Source organism: Aotus nancymaae, unplaced genomic scaffold (assembly GCF_030222135.1).
Source record: "Aotus nancymaae isolate 86718 unplaced genomic scaffold, 86718_ANA_hifiasm-v0.15.2.pri h1tg000016l, whole genome shotgun sequence".
Taxonomy (NCBI): Eukaryota; Metazoa; Chordata; class Mammalia; order Primates; family Aotidae; genus Aotus; species Aotus nancymaae.
The window spans coordinates 52,976,141-52,998,545 of NW_026988428.1; the positions used below are offsets into that span (position 1 = coordinate 52,976,141).

The window sequence follows — 22,405 nt, forward strand, 5'->3', positions numbered from 1 at the left end:
ATTGTTATGGGTATAAAGGTGGGTTTTATTAATTTTAACATTATATTTATAATCCTTTTATTTACATGAACAAAATTATTATTTATTAACTACTTAAATGATGCCATCAAATCTTTTAATTTCCATTTCAATATAAAGACCATGGGGCTTCATAAAGTATCACTCATTAAATTTTTTTTTTAAGAAATAAATTTTCCTGGCAACTTTCATTTAAACTCATTAAATTAAGATAATAATAATAAATCTTAAAAGGTAACAGTTACTAGATCCTTAATACTTTAATACAATTCTATATAATACTTAGCACATTAGACATCATTTTTTTCCTTCTAACCTAAAGAGGATCAAAAAAGTATAAAAACATGCCAGTGAATGGGACAGAGAGAGTCAAACTGCCTTCATCATAGAAAAGAAGCAGTTTGTTAACTCCTAGATATATTCTAGGATACAGATGTTCTTTTTTCTCTCTCCAACTTTTCAAGTAGTAATGATATACCATGAACTTGTAATTAACTGCAACTGTCTAAACTCCTTTCTATTACTATTACTTTCTTTTTCAGTTTTACGAAGTACATTATTGGGAGGCAGTTTTCTCCAAAGATTCATTTTGTTGAATGAAGAAGCAATTATAATTGAATGACCCATGGAGTTTAAATAAAACAAAAATATATGGGTAAACTAAAGGAACCAGGGATTCTTTGAGGTATGGCTGACTCCAGGTCTGGGCAGGAAATACATAAAAAATGAACATGGATTATCTTACTACCAAAGGAAGCAAGCAGCAGAAGCAACGGTGTTAAGGGAAAAGATTCAGAAACCAACTTAAAGAGGCTCTCACTGCCCAAGGACACACACATACATATGTTTCTGAGCAGTGTTTTGCTTTTGTTGCTCAGGCTGGAGTGCAATGGCGTGATCTCAGCTCACCGCAACCCCTGCCTCCTGGGTTCAAATGATTCTCCTGCCTCAGCCTCCCGAGTAGCTGGGATTACAGGCACGCACCACCATGCCCGGCTAATTTTGTATTTTTAGTAGAGACGGGGTTTCTCCATGTTGGTCAGGCTGGTCTCAAACTCCTGACCTCAGGTGATGTGCTCACCTTGGCCTCCCAAAGTGCTGGGATTACAGACATGAGCCACCACACCTGGCCCCATATTATATTATATGTGAAAACTTGTAAGTTTATAGCGATACTTGGGGGTAAAAAAAACTTAAAAATCTTGTCGATCACCTTTGGAGAATGCTAGAAAACCAACTCTTTCTCAAAACTGGAAGAAAGGGGAAAAAATCAAGCACTTTCATCATACAAAAAGTTAATGAGGAAAAGTTTATTTTTATAGAGAATGTGTAGCTAATATATGAAGAAAGAGTGACAGAATTAGATATCACCATTTTGCACCTCCCTAATGAAATCATGGCTCTCAGCGTGGCTCTCAGTGACTGCTAAAACCATTAGATGAAAAGCTGATAATCAGAGATCAGGCAGACATCACTTAAACCCACTGATGCTTAGCATCACAAAAAGATAACCAGGTACTATGTACCACTTGAGTGATACCATAGTAAGAATTAAAAAAAATGGAAAAGAAGAAAGAAAAATTCCAAATACAATAAGGATCCTTTTAGATCTAACTAAAAGGAACCAGTTACCTATGTTAACAAACCTGCATATCCTGCACATGTACCCCAGAACTGAAAAAGAAAAAGAAAAAGAAAAAAACACCACGAGGATGCAATCAGGAAAATGTAGAAAGATACAGGACAATTAACCTGGTTTCTTCAACAAAGAACTTCCATGGGAAATATAAAAGAGATAAAGGGAACCTATGGGTATATCAATCAAATACAATACAATGCATGAATATTATCTGGGCTATAATTTTTAAAAAAACATAAAATTGGAGACAGAAATATGAATATTTTTATAATTTTAAAGAATTGATATGAAATTTTTTAGATATGCTGATGGCATAGCACTTTTCTTTAAAGTTAGAGATACATACTGAAGAATTTACAATTAAAATATGATGCCTGGAATTTGTTCTGAATAAATAAACTAAGGGGAAGGAGGTAGGGAAAACTGGAAGTAAATAGATTAAAAAAAAAAGATTAGCCATATGTTGATAACTGTTGAAGGGGGAAATGGCTACGTGGCAGTTTTTATGCTATTCTCTCTACTTTTGAAGATTTCAATAATATGCTTTTTAAAAAAGAAGACCTGGGAAATGCTTTATTCTAAAGATGAGGGTAAGAGTCCATTCCTAAATAGAAGAAATTCCACAGGTATAGGGTATCTTCTTAGTAATTCATATTTCATATTTAATTATATTGCATAATTAGAAATTCTCCTTTACTATTTTAGAATAGATAATACAAAACACATCAACAAATGTTTCCTGTAAAGTGCCAGACATAAATATTAGGTGTTGTGGGATATAAGGTCTCCATCCCAACTACTCCACTCTGCCATTATACTGTAAAAGCAGCCACAGACAATATGTACACAAATGAGTATGGTTGTGTTCCAATAAAACTTTATTTATGGATATTGAAACTTGAATTGCAAATAATTTTCACATTCACAAAATACTCTTTTTAGATTTTTTTTAACCATTTAAATATATAAAAACCATTCTTAACTCATGGGACATAAAAAATAGACAGTGGGCCAGAACCAGCCTTAGAGCAGTAGTTGCAACTCCTAATATAAACAGTTAACAGTTTATAATTCTATAAGCAACTCAACTTCAGTAAGGCTCCTATTTCAGTGAAGAGTTTACATTAAAAAAAAAAGAAAAGCCACTGAAACATACCTTAGAACTAGAAGCATTTAGCATGGTTGCTGAAATTCCTAATTGTTTTAAAACCATTAATTGGTCTTCCATAAGAGAGATTAATGGGCAAATGACAAGTGTAAAACCTAAAAGACAAAAAAAAATTTACCTTAAATTTTACACCACCATCAGAATCAGTTGCAACCATTCGCCTTCTTTTTTGAGACAGTCTCGCTCTGTTGCCCAGGCTGGAGTGCAGTGGTGCGATCTCGGCTCACTGCAACCTCCAATTTTACACCACCATCAGAATCAGTTGCAACCATTCGCCTTCTTTTTTGAGACAGTCTCACTCTGTTGCCCAGGCTGGAGTGCAGTGGTGCGATCTCGGCTTACTGCAACCTCCAATTTTACACCACCATCAGAATCAGTTGCAACCATTCGCCTTCTTTTTTTGAGACAGTCTCGCTCTGTTGCCCAGGCTGGAGTGCAGTGGTGCGATCTCGGCTCACTGCAACCTCCACCTCCCAGGTTCAAGCGATTCTCCTGCCTCAGCCTCCTGAGTAGGTGGGACTACAGGCGCAGTCTGCCACGCCTGGCTAATTTCTTCTGTATTTTAGTAGAGATGGGATTTCACCGTGTTGCCCAGGCTGGTCTCCTGAGCTCAGGCAATCTGCCCGCCTCCGCCTCCCAAAGTGCTAGGATTACAGGCATGAGCCACTGTGCCCAGCCCATTTACCTTCTTAACTTTCGGGCACCACCTATCAATTCAGATTAATTTTTAATGCAGCTTTAGTAATGCTTACTTCTACTCTCATTCATCAGGGAGATAGTTATGAATAAATGACCACACGAGGTAAATATAAGTCAAATAAGCAAACATACAACTAAACAGAACTGCCTATCCTTATTCAGTCGTATAAATTAAAGACAGATTTGAACATTTCAAATGTTTAATTTGCTATTATTTTAAATAATCACTATTGGTAATTTCAGTAATATAACGTAAATCAGTTCAAACACTAAACAATTTCATCAGGGAAAAATTGCTACAAAGCTTTCCAAAGAAAACAGATTTTTAATTATCTATTAGTGTGTATAATTAAACATGACAGTTGCATGAGCATTCTTTTACTTTTCGTGTGAGATTTACTCTGAGTAGAACTCAGTGAACAGTTTACTGTATGAATAAAGTTGTAGTAATATTCCCCTTATAATTGAAATTGTTTAAACTACAAAAGCTATTCTACTGTTGAAATCATATGGCTTTACATTTCTGTAGTTTGTTTCTTACAACAACCTATGGCAGAGTGCAGACATGCTTTAAAAACATAATCAAATTAAGACCTTATTAGGGATTTTGCCCTGTCAATTATTCTCTCTCCTATATTTTCACTTTCTCCTTACTAGCACCTACTCATTATATTAAAACATGGTCAAGTCTCTTATCTTTGAAAACACCTGCTATGGTCTGAATGTTGGTATCCCCTCAGAAAAGATTAAATAATGAGGGCTCTGCTTTCATAAGTGGGATTAATGTCATTTTAAAAGAAGTTGAAGGGAGTGCCCTTATTCTTTACCACCATGTGAGGATGCAGCAAGAAGGTGCCATCTATAAGACACACCCCCTGTCTAGCCACTAAAATCTATTAGCATCTTGATCTTGGACTTCCCAGCCTCCAGAACTGCAAGAAGTAAACTTCTGTTGTTTGTTAATTAGCTGATTCAAAGTATTCTGTTACAGCAGCTGGAATAGACTAAGATAACATCTAATTTATGGCCCCCTGTCTTCTTCCCTTCATAGCCATTCTTTTCCAAAGAGCATCCCATACTCACCAGTTCAACTTCCTCAATTCCTACTCCAAACCATTGCTATTTGTTCTCTATCCAACCATTTCAATAAAATCGCTCTAGCTAAGGTAATAGATGAGTCCTTTGTCATCAAACTCAATGAAACTTACATCCTTATTGTAACTGACCTTTTGCTAACAGACATCACTATAATCCACTCTCTTTTTCAAACATGCCCTTCCCTAGGCTTCTAATAATACCATACAATCCTGGTTGTCCTATATGTTGCTACTCTCTCAGCCTTGTCTGGAAACCCCTCTTTCTCTGTTTATCCCTAAACTCTTGCTGTTCTGGTTTCTGTTCTAGGCCTTCTTATCTTCTTATGCTGCTCTGTAATTCATTCTAATGGCTTCAGTGGCCGTCTCCACACTAACAGCCTCCAACTCAGACCTCTAAGACCAAGCTTTAGACACAAACATCCTCCTACTCACAGGACAATTCCACCTGGATGTCTTAACAGCATCATAAATTCAACATGTCTCAAATAAATTCATCATCTTCCCCTCTCCACTCCAAAGAGTTCTTTCTCCAATGTACCCCATTTCAGTGAAGCACCTCACCATTTGTCCAAGCCTAAAATTTGAGCCTCATTCTTGACTATTCTTTCTCCTTTCCCCCTATCCAATAAATACCAAGTCTATCTTCCAGATACATCTGGAATTTGTCTAACTGCAAGAATTATCCTTCTAAACCACAAAATAATGAGTCTCTTACCAGTGTATAAAATACATCAATGGCTTCCTGCTAAAATAAGGAAAAGTTTTAAAAATAAGACTCTTTCCACCTGTCTTACCACTGACTGCTACACAAGAATTCCTCCAGGTTATTGAATACATCATGATGTGTGTTCTCCCTTGCTTTTGGATCTCACACATGCTGCTCTTCTGAATGAACACTCTTCCTTCCCTGTCCCTTTTGCCTACCCATCCTTTAACTTTTAGCTTGGTGCCACTTCCTTAAAAAAGTTTTCCCTGACAGCCCCTAGATCAGATCTTTGTACAGACTTAATTCCCTGTTGAAACCTTTATCCTAAAACTCTTACTGCAATTGCTTGCAATTACCTGTATTCTCTAAACCAGAGGTCAACAAACTAAGGGCTGGTTGCCTATTTGTGTAAGTTATTTTAATGGAACACAACTACACTCATGTCTTTACACATTATGTGTGGCTCTTTCTGTGCTGCCATGGCAGGGTTGAAGAACTGCCACAGAGGCCATATGGACCACAAGCCTATATTACTATCCACCCTTTCAAGAAAAAGCTTGCTGACCCCTTGTTGTTCCCCAGTCAGCAGTATCAGTAGCACCAGGGAGCTTGTTAGAAATGCAGGATCTTTGGTCTCACATAAAATCAGAATCTGCACATAATCAAATCCTCAGGTGATTCTTATGTACACTGAAGTCTGAGAAAGTGCTACTCTACACTATGAGTTCTGTGAAAACTAAGACCATGCCATTTTTGCTCACTACTCTATCTCCCAGTGCCTAGCACAATAGCACACTCAATGAAGATCAGGGATGAGAATTTAGGCCTACCGATTCTTCTTCTAGTGCTGCTTCTCCTACAACATTTTTGGGGTTTTTCCCCCCTTTTATTTTCTGTTCTATTGTTCTACAGCACTGCAGGGTGAATATGGTTAACAATAATTTAGTATAGGGTTTCAAAAAGCTAGAAGAGAGGATTTTGAATGTTCAATACAATATGTTTTTTAAATTTATGTTTCAGGAACCAGATAAAAGGATTAATCTCAGAAGTTTTTAAAATTCCCCCTTTAGGAAGAGACGAGGGCAAGGGCTGAAAAACTACCTATTAGGTACTGTGTTTACTACTTGGATGATGGATCATTCAAAGTCCATATCTCAGCATCACGCAACTTGACACCCATGTAACAAAACCTGCACATGTACCCCTGAATCTAAAATAAAAAGTAAATAAATTCCCCCTTTAAGTGAAACTTTAAATTTCTATTAATATAGAACAAATAAAACAAAAAATGCACTTGATTTTTATATACGTATGATTAGAAATTATTTTTTAAAACAATTAAAAGTATATGATGACAAAGCACTTCTTCGACTCAAAATTGGTTTTTCTTAGTACATACCATCTAAACATAATGCTGGTAACTGGTAGCATAAGCTCTTTCCACCTCCCGTAGGCATAACAAGAAATACCTCCTTTCCAGCCATTGTTACGTTAATAGTTTCAAGTTGAAGTGGTCTGAACTTCTGCAGTTTAAAGACATTTTGCAGAACATCTTTAACTTTACCAGACCATGGAAAATCTAGAAAAAGAAAGATAAGAATCAGACAAACATATAGAAGATTATTATAGAAGTTTGATAAGAATGAGACAAACATATATAAAACTTCTAATACTTATGGACAATTAAACTTTTCTGATAATAATTTTGAGATTAACTCACTAGCTAAGCAAAGCAAAAACAAGTTAAATGATATATTATAAGACATAGTAGGTGTAGTGTCTCATGCCTATAATCCCAACAATTTTGGGAGACCAAGAGGGAGGATCACTTGAGCTCAGGAGTTTGGGACCAGCCTGAGCTCAAGTGACAGCAAGACTCTATCTCTTATAAATTTTTTTAAAGTAGCCTAGTGTGGTGCCATGCACCTGTAGTCCCAGCTACTAGGGAGGCTGAGGTGGGAGGACTGCTTGAGCCTGGGAGTTTGAGGCTACAGCAAGTTGTGGTTGCGCCACTGCACTCCAGCCTGGGTAACAAAGCGAGACCCTATCTTAACGAAAAAAAAAAAAAAGAAAGAAACAAATGTAAACATTTGCCAGCTAAGAATTAACCCACACAAAAGAGGAAGGTGTTTGATCAGGTATTTGAAAAATAGTCTGAATGTGATCAGGGAATTCACAGTACCATAAAATACTCAAATATCATGAACAAAGTTAACAATTATCTGGAATTTTTGGTGTAAATATCTTGTTTAGATGTGAATCATTAAAAAACACAACATCTACAAAAAGCACTACAATTCCTTCTAGAGTTATTCTAATTATTCTATTATAGTATATGTTATATATAATTATTCTATTATATTATAGTATGTATAATTACACTATTATCAATTTATAATTGATAAATATGATGTTTGTTAAGATGTTGAATCATGAGAGGTTTGTTCACTAGGGCAGGAAAATAATCTAAACTTTGGCAAAGAGTTTAAATTTCTTGTTTCTAAATTGTTTGTTAATTTAGGTAAAGTAAATGTATCATTTTCTAAGCATGATCAATGTTGCTAGAACAATAATTGGAAAAAATGTCTGAATAATAAAAGCTTAAAGACTACAGAACAGAGGGAAAGAATGGTCCACCTGCAGGTTTCCCATTCCACTGGAGAAATGGCCACTTTCACCTAACTGAAATCCCTACAAAGGTCCTTGTTGCCTTGTATGGGACTGCTAATCCTCCTAAAAATCTGCCTCTGCCATCTTTCAGTTCTTTAAAATAAAAATTTTGGAGAAATGGCCACTGCAGCCTACCGGAAAGCACTGACCCATAAAGAATTCATTCTAGTTTTTTTAAAAAATGAGAAGAAACAAAACTAGCAAAGAAAAGAAAAGTTAACCTTCTTTATTCCAAGCAGCTGGTGAAGAATCACATTCGTTGCTTGCCCCGGCATCAGAATCCTCTAAACGCTGCTGTATTTTCTTTGTTAGGATTTTTTTTTTCTGAATAAGCTCTTGTTGTCTTTCTGTAAGTTCATGAATTTGAATTTCTACTGCATGTAGCTCACTGGTTATAGAATCAAGTTCCTCAGTTAGAGCTATGGGAGGCAGCAGAGAATACAATGATTAGACAGAGGAAATTACAACTTTAAGTTTCCGGATTGATTTTTGGATGTTCTCCACCATATAAATTACAGACTAACTTGAAGTAGTAGAGCAGAATGGTGAAGAGCATGTTTAGACCCATATAGACCTGAGATTTAACTCAGATTTAAAGGTCAGATTTAACTAGGGTCTATATGACTCAAAAACATGCTCTTAATCTTTTACCTGCTAAGTGATCTGAGGCAAGATACTTACCTGCATCCCCATTTCCCCTCCCGTAAAAAGGGGATAATATCTAACTTTCATAGTAGTTTTATAAAGAGCTAGTGACATAATATATTAAGAGTTCTAGACATAATACCTGGTACACAAATTCTTAATACATACTTATTTTTATTATGTTGTAGAGAAGTCATCTAATAATCTCCTAAATCACTTAAGTAAAGTAGTCAGACTTTGAAGCACAAGGAAGCTAATTCCCTAATTACTTTGCTATTACTCTATGAAGGCATTCCTATTTGTACTCAATTGATGGTATGAGTTGGTAATTATAAACAAGAGGATGTAATAACTAAGAGAAATCAAGTGTACTATTGGAACTGGCATTGTATCTCCTTTGTAACTAATTTATAAAGAAACCTCAGTGTATGATTCTAATCACTCTAAGTATTAAAATCAAAAAGTGAAATGCTTTTTGATACCACATCAATGAAAGCTAGAAAAATCTTAAAGATGTTCTTGGTGCATTCTAATACAGCTGCCTGCATTAATCAGTATACAGGTTCAATGTGCTACTTCATGAGATAAAATTAATGGTTATGGTTTAAAACAGGATGTTGGAGTGCTTTTCATTGTAACAACTGCCATCATCCCTTGTATCAACCCTTCTCTACATGATTTTGGGTTAGATTTGGCCACAAGTGAACTCTGCATGAGATATAAAAGGCAGAAAAAAAGCAGCAGTCAGTTTTGCATTGGGATGGTTGGCCTAAAGCCAGGTGCTTCTGCAGCTCACTCATTATATTAGGAATCTGCTGCCTCACTTTTTTGACATGGGGTGGAAGCCAGCTCTCCTAGCCCCTGCTAAATCTTCTTGGTGGAGCAACGTGGCTCACAGCTTCTTTGGCTTCTTGGCCAGGTTGCTGAGCAACCTTCTGTGACAAGTGCACCAGCTTTTCAGCAGGGCACCAGCATCCTGACTTTGTCCTCAGGAGTTTCAATTTACACTTCTGTCTTCCAGCTCATCCATACCCTCCCACACTTCACATTCATCTTCCTTTTTCACTGCTGGTACTGCTGACTTCAGGACCAGAAGCTGACTCAGGGATAGCTGCTTAACCAGGTCCCATTACCACATAAGGTTTAATCTCCATAATAAAACTTACAGCACTCATAATGGTTCAGCTTACCTGACTGAACCCTAACCCATACAGAATTTTGATCCAGAAGAACAGAAACTTATTAGGTTTTCTGAATTGATTCTGGGCCACACAGAATTGATTTTCTGATCTGATTAGATTTCAAGGCATTAGTAACCCTGTTTTCACTCATAAAGAGAACATAACTATTCCATATCATCATGCAATGAAAAAAGTTATTTAAATCATCATCTATAGACACCAGTAAATAACTAGAGAAGGCAAGGCTGTGGGTGACAAAGTGTTTGCTTTCACAAAATGTTTTGGTGAGAATAATAGGGTTGACTGGTTGCTTCTAAGTGTGTGAAGAACTCAGGAAAAATGTAGGATCTGCATTAACGGACCTCAAAGTTTCTATGATTGTCCTTAAAAACCTTATCTTCTATAGGTGCAGGGCCATTACTTCTGAAAAACAGCCCTAGGTCTAAATCCTGCAGATGGCTGAATTTCAATACAAAGTGAATTCCCAACCCTGCAGGGACTCTTATGATAAACTCAGGACACTGTCTGGGAAGGAGACTCTGAAATTTGGAGGGAAACATAAGGGCAGATTCCAATGAAGCAGGTTTCCTTAAACCACTAAATTATGTCAAGTCTCTTTTACCTTGCCTCCCCTTTCTGAAACAATGTCCTCCTAACTGAAATCCCTACAATGGTCCTTGTTGCCTTGTATGGGACTGCTAATCCTCCTAAAAATCTGCCTCTGCCATATTTCAGTTCTTTAAAATAAAAATTTTGGAGGAGTTCCAAGATGGCTGCTTAGATCCAGCTCAGGATTGCGGCTCCGAATGAAAGTGCAGAGGGTGAGTGGACGCCGCATTTACAGACGGATTTTTATTGCCCACAGACCAGGAGATTCGCAGGCGGAGTGTGGGGATCCCCCACCAGCGTAGAGGCCCCTCCGTGTCTCCGCCATGACGGGGTTTGAGCCCAGACACGTCTCTCTCCACTGGGTGCAGTCGAGTGAGGTGGCTACAGGAAGACGTGGGAAATGTTAAGCTTGCAGAGAGTCACTCTCAGTTCACTGCTTCTAAGGCATGACTGAAGTAATGCCAGATTATTGTGTTTCTCCTGAAGTCAATGTTCTGGGCTAGTTCTATGACTCTATTTACCCGTAGCCATAGAAACATTGAGATCATTCACTGAATCACTACAAAATTGTTCCCCTCCTGATTTATTGCTTGCCCACCTGTCTTAACGTCATTTTCTGTAACAATGGATAAAAGGATAAGAATCTTTTGTGAACTTTAGGTAAACTTGTATGTTGCCCCCTCCCTTGGTTACTTTGAACCTCCTTTGGTTACCTTGTAACTTTCTGTTTTTTCCCCTGATAATGATTCTGTAAGAAAACTGACGTCAGCCACTGTATGTAAAATCATATATAAGAACATGAGCACAAATAATAAATCGCTGATCTGAGCATATCTCATTTCAGTCCTCCAGACCCATCTATCTCTCTCTCTTCTCTTCCGCGCACTCTCTCTTCCAGGTATTAGGACCCTCTTGCTGGTCAAGAGACCCCCGGCAGACGTGCCGGTCTCACGGCCAACAACAGCGGAGGAGCCCCATGGGTTGCCAGCGCGGCTGGTGTGGCTGGCGCGGCTGTTTTGCCTGCGCCCCAGCGCAGCGGCTCCGGGTGCAGAGTAAACGGGACTGTGTTCCCACTTAGCCAGCAATGGGAGCTGAAACAGGGAGCCAGACCAGGAGATTCCCGGGCAAAAAAAGCACCACAAATCTCAGAGCCACAGTTTCAGCCAGCGCAGCCGCTCCCGGTGCAGAGTAAAGGGGACTGTGTTCCCACTTAGCCAGCAAGGGGAGTTGAAACAGGGAGCCAGGCCAGAGATTCCCAGGCAAAAAAAGCGCCACGAATCTCAGAGCCGCGGTTACAGCGGCGCAGTGGGTCGCCGCACGGGAAAACACACAGATCCTGGAACCTATTCAACAGGCGACCAGGTCACCTGGTACAGAGCCGACCTTCAACGTAAAAATAAAAGGCTCTGACGCAGGGAGCCAGGAGATCGGGTCCGGCTGGTCCCACCCCCACAAAAACAAAAACAAAAACAAAAAACCAGCAATTGGAAATGCTCTCTTTTGAGAGTTTCACAGCAAACACAGCTGAACCTGGGACGGTCCAGCTCTGTGGGGAGGGGCATCCACCATTACCAAGGCAGCCTGCTGTTGCTGCAGCAACGCGCGATTACAGAGAAAGTCCGTGATTACAGAGGCGGGCCAACATTGCGGAAGCAGCTCTAACTACACCGATATAAACAGGACTGCAGGGAAGTTCACACGGCAGCCAGGCGGAGCCCACAGCAGCTCAGCGAAGCCTCTGCAGGCTGAGAGTGACTAGACTGCCTCCTTGTGGGCAGGGCAGCCCTGAAGAAAAAAAAAAAGGGCAGCAGTACAGCTGAGACTCATAAAGCCCTAACTCCCTGGGACAGAACACCTGGGGAAAAAAAAAAGGTGGGGGTTTATGAGTTCTGCTGCTGCAGACTTAAATTTACCAGCCCAGCAGCTCTGAATGAACAACAGGAATCACAGCTCATCACCTGAGCTAATATAAAGGACTGTTTCCTCAAGCAGCTCTCGACACCCGTATATCCAAAGAGTCACCTCATAAAGGAGAGCTCAGACTGACATTTGGCAGGTATCCTTCTGGGACAAAGCAGAAGAAGAAACGGGTAGCAACCTTTACTGTTCGGCAGCTGCTGCAACTGATCCCCAGGCAAGCAGGACCTGGAGCGGACCTCAGCAGTCCTACAGCAGAGAGGCCAGACAGTTAAAAGGAAAACTAAGAAACAGAAATAACTTCATCAACAACAAACAGAACATCCACTCATAGACCCAATCAGAAAGTCAACAACTACAAAGCCGACAGGTGGATAAATCCACAAAGATGGGAAGAAACCAGCACAAAAAGGATGAAAACACTCGAAACCAGAACACCTCTCCTCCTACTAGGGATCACAACTCCTCACCAGCAAGGGAACAAGACCGGATGGAGAATGAGTGTGATGAAATGACAGAATCAGCCTTCAGAAAGTGGGTAATAAGATACTTCCGTGAGCTAAAAGAACATGTTCTAACCCAATGCAAAGAAACTAAGAACCTTGAAAAAAGATTTGATGAAATGCTAACGAGAATGGACAACTTAGAGAGGAATATAAGTGAATTGATGGAGCTGAAAAACACAACACGAGAACTTCGCGAAGCATGCACAAGTTTCAACAGCCGAATTGACCAAGCAGAAGAAAGGATATCAGAGGTCGAAGATCAACTCAATGAAATAAAATGAGAAGGCAAGATTAGAGAAAACAGAATAAAAAGGAATGAACAAAGTCAACAAGAAATATGGGACTATGTGAAAAGACCTAATCTTCGTTTGATAGGTGTACCTGAATGTGACGAAGAGAATGAATCCAAGCCGGAAAATACTCTTCAGGATATTATCCAGGAAAACTTCCCCAATCTAGCAAGGCAGGCCAATATTCAAGTCCAGGAAATACAGAGAACACTACAAAGATATTCCTCAAGAAGAGCAACCCCAAAGCACGTAATCGTCCGATTCACCAGGGTTGAAATGAAGGAGAAAATGCTAAGGGCAGCCAGAGAGAAAGGTCGGGTTGCCCAGAAAGGAAAGCCCAACAGACTCACAGCAGATCTCTCAGCAGAAACCCTACAAGCCAGAAGAGAGTGGGGGCCGATATTCAACATCCTTAAAGAAAAGAACTTTCAACCCAGAATTTCATATCCAGCCAAACTAAGCTCCATAAGTGAAGGAAAAATAAAATCCTTTGTGAACAAGCAAGTACTCAGAGATTTCATCACCACCAGATCAGCTTTACAAGAGCTTCTGAAAGAGGCACTACACATAGAAAAGAACAACCAGTACCAGCCACTCCAAAAACACACAAAATGGTAAAGAGCATCAACATAATGAAGAATCTGCATCAACCAAAGGACAAACATCTGGCTAGCATCAAAATGGCAGGATCAAATTCACACATAACAATATTAACCCTAAACGTAAATGGACTAAATGCCCCAATCAAAAGACACAGACTGGCAAATTGGATAAAAAGCCAAAAATCATCAGTGTGCTGTATCCAGGAAACCCATCTCACATGCAAGGATACACAAAGGCTCAAAATAAAGGGATGGAGGAAGATTTACCAAGCAAATGGAGAACAAAAAAAAGCAGGAGTTGCAATTCTCATCTCTGATAAAATAGACTTTAAAGCAACAAAGATCAAAAGAGACAAAGAAGGACATTACATAATGGTAAAAGGATCAATGCAACAAGAAGAGCTAACGATCCTAAATATATATGCACCTAATACAGGAGCACCCAGATACATAAGGCGAGTTCTTAATGACTTACAAAGAGACTTAGACTCCCACACAATAATAGTGGGAGACTTCAACACACCATTGTCAATATTAGACAGATCAACGAGACAGAAAATTAACAAGGATATCCAGGACTTGAACTCAGACCTGGAACAAGCAAACCTAATAGATATTTACAGAACTCTCCAGCCCAAATCCACAGAATATACATTCTTCTCAGCACCACATCACACCTACTCTAAAACTGACCACATAATTGGAAGTAAATCACTCCTCAGCAAATGCAAAAGAACGGAAACCATAACAAACAGTCTCTCACACCACAGTGTAATCAAGTTAGAACTCAGAATTCAGAAACCAACCCAGAACCACACAGCTTCATGGAAACTGAACAACCTTCTCTTGAATGTTGACTGGATAAACAATGAAATGAAGGCAGAAATAAAGATGTTCTTTGAAACCAACGAGAACGAAGACACCACATACCAGAATCTCTGGGACACATTTAAAGCAGTCTCTAGAGGAAAATATACAGCAGTAAGTGCCCATATGAGAAACAAGGAGAGATCTAAAATTGACACCCTATCGTCAAAATTGAAAGAGCTAGAGGAGCAAGATCAAAAAAACTCAAAACCTAGCAGAAGACAAGAAATAACTAAGATCAAAGCAGAATTGAAGGAGATAGAGACACAAAAAACCCTTCAAAAAATCAATAAATCCAGGAGCTGGTTTTTTGAAAAGATCAACAAAATAGACAGACCACTAGCCAGACTAATAAAAAAGAAAAGAGAGAATAACCAAATAGATGCAATAAAAAATAATAAAGGGGATATCACCACAGATTCCACAGAAATTCAAACCATCATCAGAGATTATTACAAACAACTCTATGCACATAAACTAGAAAACCTGGAAGAAATGGATAAATTCCTGGACAGTTATATCCTCCCAAGCCTAAACCAGGAAGAAGTCGAAACCCTGAATAGACCAATAACAAGGTCTGAAGTCGAGGCAGCAATTAAGAGCCTACCACCCAAAAAAAGCCCAGGTCCAGATGGGTTCACAGCCGAATTCTACCAGACATACAAAGAGGAACTGGTACCATTCCTACTGAAACTATTCCAAATAATCCAAAAAGAGGGAATCCTTCCCAAATCATTTTATGAGACCAACAGCATCCTGATACCAAAACCCAGCAGAGACTCAACAAGAAAAGAAAACTACAGGGCAATATCCACAATGAACATAGATGCAAAAATCTTCAATAAAATACTGACAAGCTGATTACAACAGAACATCAAAAAGCTTATCCACCATGATCAAGTAGGATTCATCCCGGGGATGCAAGGCTGGTTCAATATATGCAAGTCTATAAATGTAATTCACCACATAAACAGAACCAAAGACAAAAACCACGATTATCTCAATTGATGCAGAGAAGGCCTTCAACAAAATTCAACACCCCTTTATGCTAAAAACCCTCAATAAACCAGGTATCGACGGAACGTATCTCAAAATAATAAAAGCTATTTATGACAAACCAACAGCCAATATCATACTGAATGGGCAAAAACTGGAAGCATTCCCTTTGAAATCTGGCACTAGACAAGGATGCCCTCTCTCACCACTCCTATTCAGTATAGTACTGGAAGTTCTAGCCAGAGCAATCAGGCAAGAAAAAGAAATAAAGGGTATTCAATTAGGAAAGGAGGAAGTCAAATTGTCTCTATTTGCAGATGACATGATTGTTTATCTAGAAGACCCCATCATCTCAGCCCAAAATCTCCTGAAACTGATAAGCAACTTCAGCTAAGTCTCAGGATACAAAATCAATGTGCAAAAATCACAAGCATTCCTATACACCAATAACAGACTTAAAGAGAGCCAAATCAAGAATGAACTGCCATTCACAATTGCTACAAAGAGAATAAAATACCTAGGAATACAACTAACAAGGAACGTAAAGGACCTCTTCAAGGAGAACTACAAACCACTGCTCAACGAACAGTGAGCAAGAGAGGACACAAACAGATGGAGAAACATTCCATGTTCATGGTTAGGAAGAATCAATATCGTGAAAATGGCCATACTGCCCAAAGTAATTTACAGATTCAACGCTATCCCCATCAAGCTACCAATGACCTTCTTCACAGAACTGGATAAAACCACCTTAAACTTCATATGGAACCAAAAGAGGGCCCGCATAGCCAAGTCAATTCTAAGCAAAAAGAACAAAGCGGGAGGCATCACACTACCGGACATCAAACTACACTACAAGGCTACAGTAACCAAAACAGCATGGTACTGCTACCAAAACAGAGATATAGACCAATGGAACAGAACAGAGGCCTCGGAGGCAACACAACACATCTACAACCATTCGATCTTTGACAAACCTGATAAAAATAAGCAATGGGGAAAGGATTCCCTGTTTAATAAGTGGTGTTGGGAAAATTGGCTAGCCATATGCAGAAAGCAGAAACTGGACCCCTTCCTGACACCTTACACTAAAATTAACTCCAGATGGATTAAAGACTTAAACATAAGACCTAACACCATAAAAACCCTAGAAGAAAACCTAGGCAAAACCATTCAGGACATAGGCGTAGGCAAGGACTTCATGACCAAAACAACCAAAGCATTGGCAACAAAAGCCAAAATAGACAAATGGGACCTAATCAAACTCCACAGCTTCTGCACGGCAAAAGAAACAGTCAATAGAGTGAATCGGCAACCAACAGAATGGGAAAAAATTTTTTCAGCTTACCCATCTGACAAAGGGCTGATATCCAGAATTTACAACGAACTAAAACAGATTTACAAGAAAAAAACAAACAAGCCCATTCAAAAATGGGCGAAGGATATGAACAGATACTTTACAAAAGAAGACATACATGAGGCCAACAAGCATATGAAAAAATGCTCATCATCACTGGTCATCAGAGAAATGCAAATCAAAACTACATTGAGATACCATCTCACGCCAGTTAGAATGGCGATCATTAAAAAATCTGGAGACAACAGATGCTGGAGAGGATATGGAGAAATACAAACACTTTTACACTGTTGGTGGGAGTGTAAATTAGTTCAACCATTGTGGAAGACAGTGTGGCAATTCCTCAAGGACCTAGAAATAGAAATTCCATTTGACCCAGCAATTCCATTACTGGGCATATATCCAAAGGATTATAAATCGTTCTACTATAAGGACACATGCACACGAATGTTCATTGCAGCACAGTTTACAATAGCAAAGACCTGGAACCAACCCAAATGCCCATTGATGATAGACTGGACAGGAAAAATGTGGCACATATACACCATGGAATATTATGCAGCCATCAAAAACGATGAGTTCGCGTCCTTTGTAGGGACATGGATGAATCTGGAAACCATCATTCTCAGCAAACTGACACAAGAACACAAAATCAAACATCGCATGTTCTCACTCATAGACGGGTGTTGAACAATGGGAACACATGGATACAGGGAGGGGAGCACTATACACTGGGTCTGTTGGGGGGAAGTGGGGGGGACAGCGGGGGGTGGGGAGTTGGGGAGAGATAGCATGGGGAGAAATGCCACATATAGGTAAAGGGGAGGAAGGCAGCAAATCACACTGCCACGTATGCACCTACGTAACAATCTTGCATGTTTTTCACATGTACCCCAAAACCTAAAATGCAATTAAAAAAAAAAAATTTCAGTGCTTTAAAATAAAACACAAAGATGTAACCTGTCGAAAGACATGATACACACCAAAAAAGCTGCATGTGCCAAAACGTATCAATAGAAACTGTGTTCATCCATTTTGCATTGATATGAAGGCATATCCAAGGTTGGGTAATTTGTAAAGGAAAGAAGTTTATTTTGCTCATGGTTCTGTAGGCTGTATAAGGAGCACAGGGCTGGCATCTGCTTCTTGTGAGGGCCTTGGGAAGGTTCCAATGGCAAAAGGCAAAGGGGGCAGGTGTGTTACACAGTAAGAGTTGGAGCAAGAGAGGAGGCAATGCCAGACTCCTTTAAACAAGTAGCTCTCGTGTGAACTCACAGAGCAAGCACTCAGTCATTACCATGGGGAGGGCACCAAGCCATTCATGAGGGATCCTCCCCCATGACCCAAACACTTCCCACCTGGCTGACCTCCAACACCAGACGGTCACATTTCAACATGAGATTAGGAGGAGACACATATCCAAACTACATCAGAAAGCTAGATAATATATATGGGAATAGATCATAAGGGTACTGAAACAGGGTTTATGGAATTAAGCTAAGTTATTGAATTAAGGTTATAAAGGTACTGCAACAGGGTTATTGAATTAAGCTAAGTTTAATAGATCATAAAGGTACTGAAATGGGGTTATTGAATTAAGCTAAGTTTATTGATACGGGCTCACTAAGAAATTCTGGATTTAATGTTCTAGATATAGTGGCCAGGAGTGGCTCTAGTAATTTGCTTGGCTTGTTGCCTGAAACCTGGCCTCAAAGATAAATGTCAGAAAATTGGGATGGAATAAAACAGGTGTAGAGTCCAATAAGACTGAAGTGCTGGAATTTCCTGGGTATGCTCTAAAGGAAGGTATTCAGAGGCTCAGAGAGAGAGCAGTGCCGGAGTGGTATATCAAAGGGATTGATCATCCACTCCCTTGCTGTTCCCCAGGAGAATCCAGATGATACTTCCTTCACCAAGACTGTTAAAACTACAATCATGAGAGGAGCCCTAGCATCAGCGGAGTTATTCAGGGATGCTGGGGCTCCCCTGGCTGTTCTCTGTAAGCTAGGAATGACAGTGGGAAATATCATCTTCCAACTAGACTATCTGATTCAGTGACAATGATGGATTCCCAGGTCTGGGGGCTAAACAGCTACAACTGAATTTATGACCAAAAATAAAGTGGATGTCTTTGCCATAAAGGGCAACAGAGCTGAGACAGAATCAGAATAGTCTGACCCACAAGATCCTGGATTGGCTAGTCGACTGTGATGTCCTTGAATTGGAAATAGATTACATGATTTGTATACACAGAATAAACAGCTCTGATTCTGGTAAACATGAGTCTGATCCGAAACACCACAACAGAGCAACCATCCTTTGACCAATTTCCAGAATTGAACCAACTTACAGAACCAGAGCCCCTTGAATAAAGGAAAGGTTGGAGCCCCTTGGGGAAGGACTCTACCACACAGCTAAAAATATATGTAGTGAATCTTCCTATTAGTCTCCTTTAGAGAAGTTTATTAGGGTAACTGTGCATTAGAAAAAAAAAAAATCACTTCTCAGAAACTACTGGGCATTAACTCTGAACTGATGCTAATTCTTATAAAACCAAAATGCCATGGTGATCCACCAGTCAGAGTGTAAGCTAGACTTAAGTGAGGTAATCAATGCAGTTTTGATGGCCAGAGATTTAAAAGGTTGAAATGAAGCAATAGCCATATTTTCTGTATTTAAGAAAGTCAGTGTAAGGGCAGGGCTGGTGAGCTCATTGGTATGGGGCAGCAGCAGGTTCAAGTCCAGTGGCTGCTAGTGATATACAGTGGGCCTTCTAATCTGCTATGTGGTTATTTCCTCAGTTCCAGACTACATACTGAGAACAGATATATTCAGCAAGTGGCAGAATCCACCACACACATTGGTCTCGTGGCCGGTAACTAAGGATTATTATGATAGGAAAGGTCAAGTGGAAGCCAGTAAAACGGCCTTTACCAACCAATACAGCAAACCAAAAACATTACTGCATTCCTGGAGGGATTGCAGAGATAACCGCCTGTATCAAGGGCTTGAAAGATGTGGGGGTAATGATGTCTTCCACGTCACATTCAACTCACCTATGTGGTATATGTAGAAGACAATGGATTCTAGAGATTGAGAGTGGATTATGGCAAAATTAATAAGGCTATGGCTCCAACAGCAGCCATTGTTCCAGCTGTAATTTCATGAATGAGACAGAACACGTGCCCTGGCATCGGGCTTCAGCTATTGATCTGTTGAATGTTTTATTCTCCATACCTGTTTTTATAGTATAGGTGTATAGAGCACAGTAAAAGCAGTTTGCTGAGCCAGCAAGGTATCTTTACTCTCCCACCTCAGGGCTGTATGTGCTCTCTAGCCCTAATCTAATCTGCAGGGATCTTGATTGCCTTTTCATTCTACCAGACATTACACTTGCTCACTGCATTGATGATATCATGCTTGTCTGACCTGCTGCACAAGCAGCAGTAGTAGCAGCTACTACAAACAAACTGCTAAGAGAGACACTTGACAGAGGACAGAAGATAAATCCCATAAAAATTCAGAGGCCTGACACCTTGGTGAGAGCCAAGGGGTATGGGGCATGTGGAGATATCTCTTCTAAAGTGAAGGATGTTTCTACATCTGGCCCCTCCTATTACTAGAAGGGCACAGAGCCTAATGGACTACTTGGATTTGGGAGGCAACATACGCCTAATTTACCAAGTAACCCAAAAACTTGCCTGTTTTAAGTAGGGTCGTGAATAAGAGGTAATGCCATGACACAATCTTCTCTTACCATTGAGCCATATGACCCAACAGATTTGATGGTGCTGTAAGTTTGTGATGAATGGGGACGTCATATGACACCTTTGGCCTAAGATGAGTCACAACAGACAATTATGATTTTGGAGCAAAGCTATGCCATTATCTACAGAGAACTATTATCCTTTTGGAAACAACTTCTGGGTTGCTCCTGGGTCTTACAAGAGACTAAGTTACTATGTGACCTGTGCTGCCTGTATATCAACCAGGTATAATCTGACCCATCAATTCATAAGGTGGACTTCCATCATCACAATGGAAGAGGTATACGCCAAAGTGAGCAGGTTCTAAGTGAAGGCATGAACAAGAAGTCCAAATGCTCATGCACCATGCTCCTCTTTGTCTCTTCCTTCTCAACTTGTAACTATGACCTCGTGGTGGGGTTCCCTGTTACTAAGGAAAAAGAAAGTGCCAGCCTAATTTGCAAAAGATTCTGCATGTTATATTGTCACTACCTAAAAGAACAACTGAAGCACTCTAGCATCTCTCCAGAGAGGCCATAAAAATCACTGGAGATGGAAAATTCTCCCAGTCTGCAGTAAACAGTGCATATAGTTATTCATTTTGCCAGAGAAACACATCCACACTATATAGGCAATGGATAACGATTAGCAAGATGTTTAGCAACTTGGAAGGTACCAAATAGGAAAACGGGTCGCATTGAGGTCTGAGGAAGATATATGTATAGACCTCTCTGAATGGTCAGAGTGTGAAGATATTTGTGTCCCATGTTAATGCTCACTAAAAACAACCTCCACAAAGGATAATCATAATTAGTCAGGTGGACAAGATGACCTGGACATTGACCACACCTGTCCTTGGACAATGAAATCAAGAACAAAGTGCCTTCTGCTGCTGCAACATAGACTGCCACTCATGAAAACCTATCTGGCTACATCCATAGTTAAGTGCCCAACTTGCAAACAGCTCACCTTGAGTTCCAATGGAGGCATCATTCTCTGTGGGGACAGCCAGATGCTTGATGGCAAAGTAACTGCATTAGAACCTTCTATAATGGAAGAGGCAGCACTTTGCTCTCACTGATACAGACACTTACTCCGAATATGAATTTACCTTCCCTGCCTGCAGTGCTCTATCATGTTTGCCATCCATGAATTCACAGAATTCCTACTGATTGTCATTGTATTCCTCACCAAATTATTTCTGACCAAAGAACAAATTTATAGCAAATGAAACATAACAGAAAGCTCATCATGTTCAAGAAATTCACTGGTCTATGTTCCCCAACACCCTGAAGCAGCTGGCCTGAGAAAATAATGGAGTGGCATTTTGCAGACTCAATTATGCTGCCAGGTGAGTATCAGCACTTTAAGGGCTGGACTAGTAGCCTCCAGGATATGGCATGCTATCCATCAGTGAACGGTGCTGTTTCTCCCATTGCCACGGTTCATAGAACTCAGGGGTGGAAATGGGAGTGGCTCCTCTATTACCCTAAGTGATCCACTAGTGAAATTTTGGCTTCCCATTGCTGAAACATTGGACTCTTGCTGGCCTGGAGGTCTTAGTTACCAAGAAAGAAATGCTTGTACCAGGGGACAAAGCAATAGTTCCATTAAACTGGAAGTTGACTGCCGCTTGGCCACTTTGGGTTCCTCATGCCAACAAATGAACAGGCAAAGGAGATTACCATACTG

At 39.9% G+C, this 22,405-nt stretch overlaps 1 protein-coding gene across 1 annotated transcript in view; it reads right to left on the reverse strand.

Annotated features, from left to right (window-relative positions):
* RECQL (RecQ like helicase) overlaps positions 1–22,405 on the reverse strand; it is a 42,467-nt gene that overhangs the window by 16,437 nt on the left and 3,625 nt on the right. The window contains exons 3-5 of the mRNA XM_021673830.2: positions 8,219–8,416; positions 6,727–6,906; positions 2,814–2,920 (exon numbers count right to left, since the gene is read on the reverse strand). Of these exons, the coding sequence (XP_021529505.2) occupies positions 2,814–2,920; positions 6,727–6,906; positions 8,219–8,416 (485 nt within the window). The remainder of the gene's footprint in view (positions 1–2,813; positions 2,921–6,726; positions 6,907–8,218; positions 8,417–22,405) is intronic.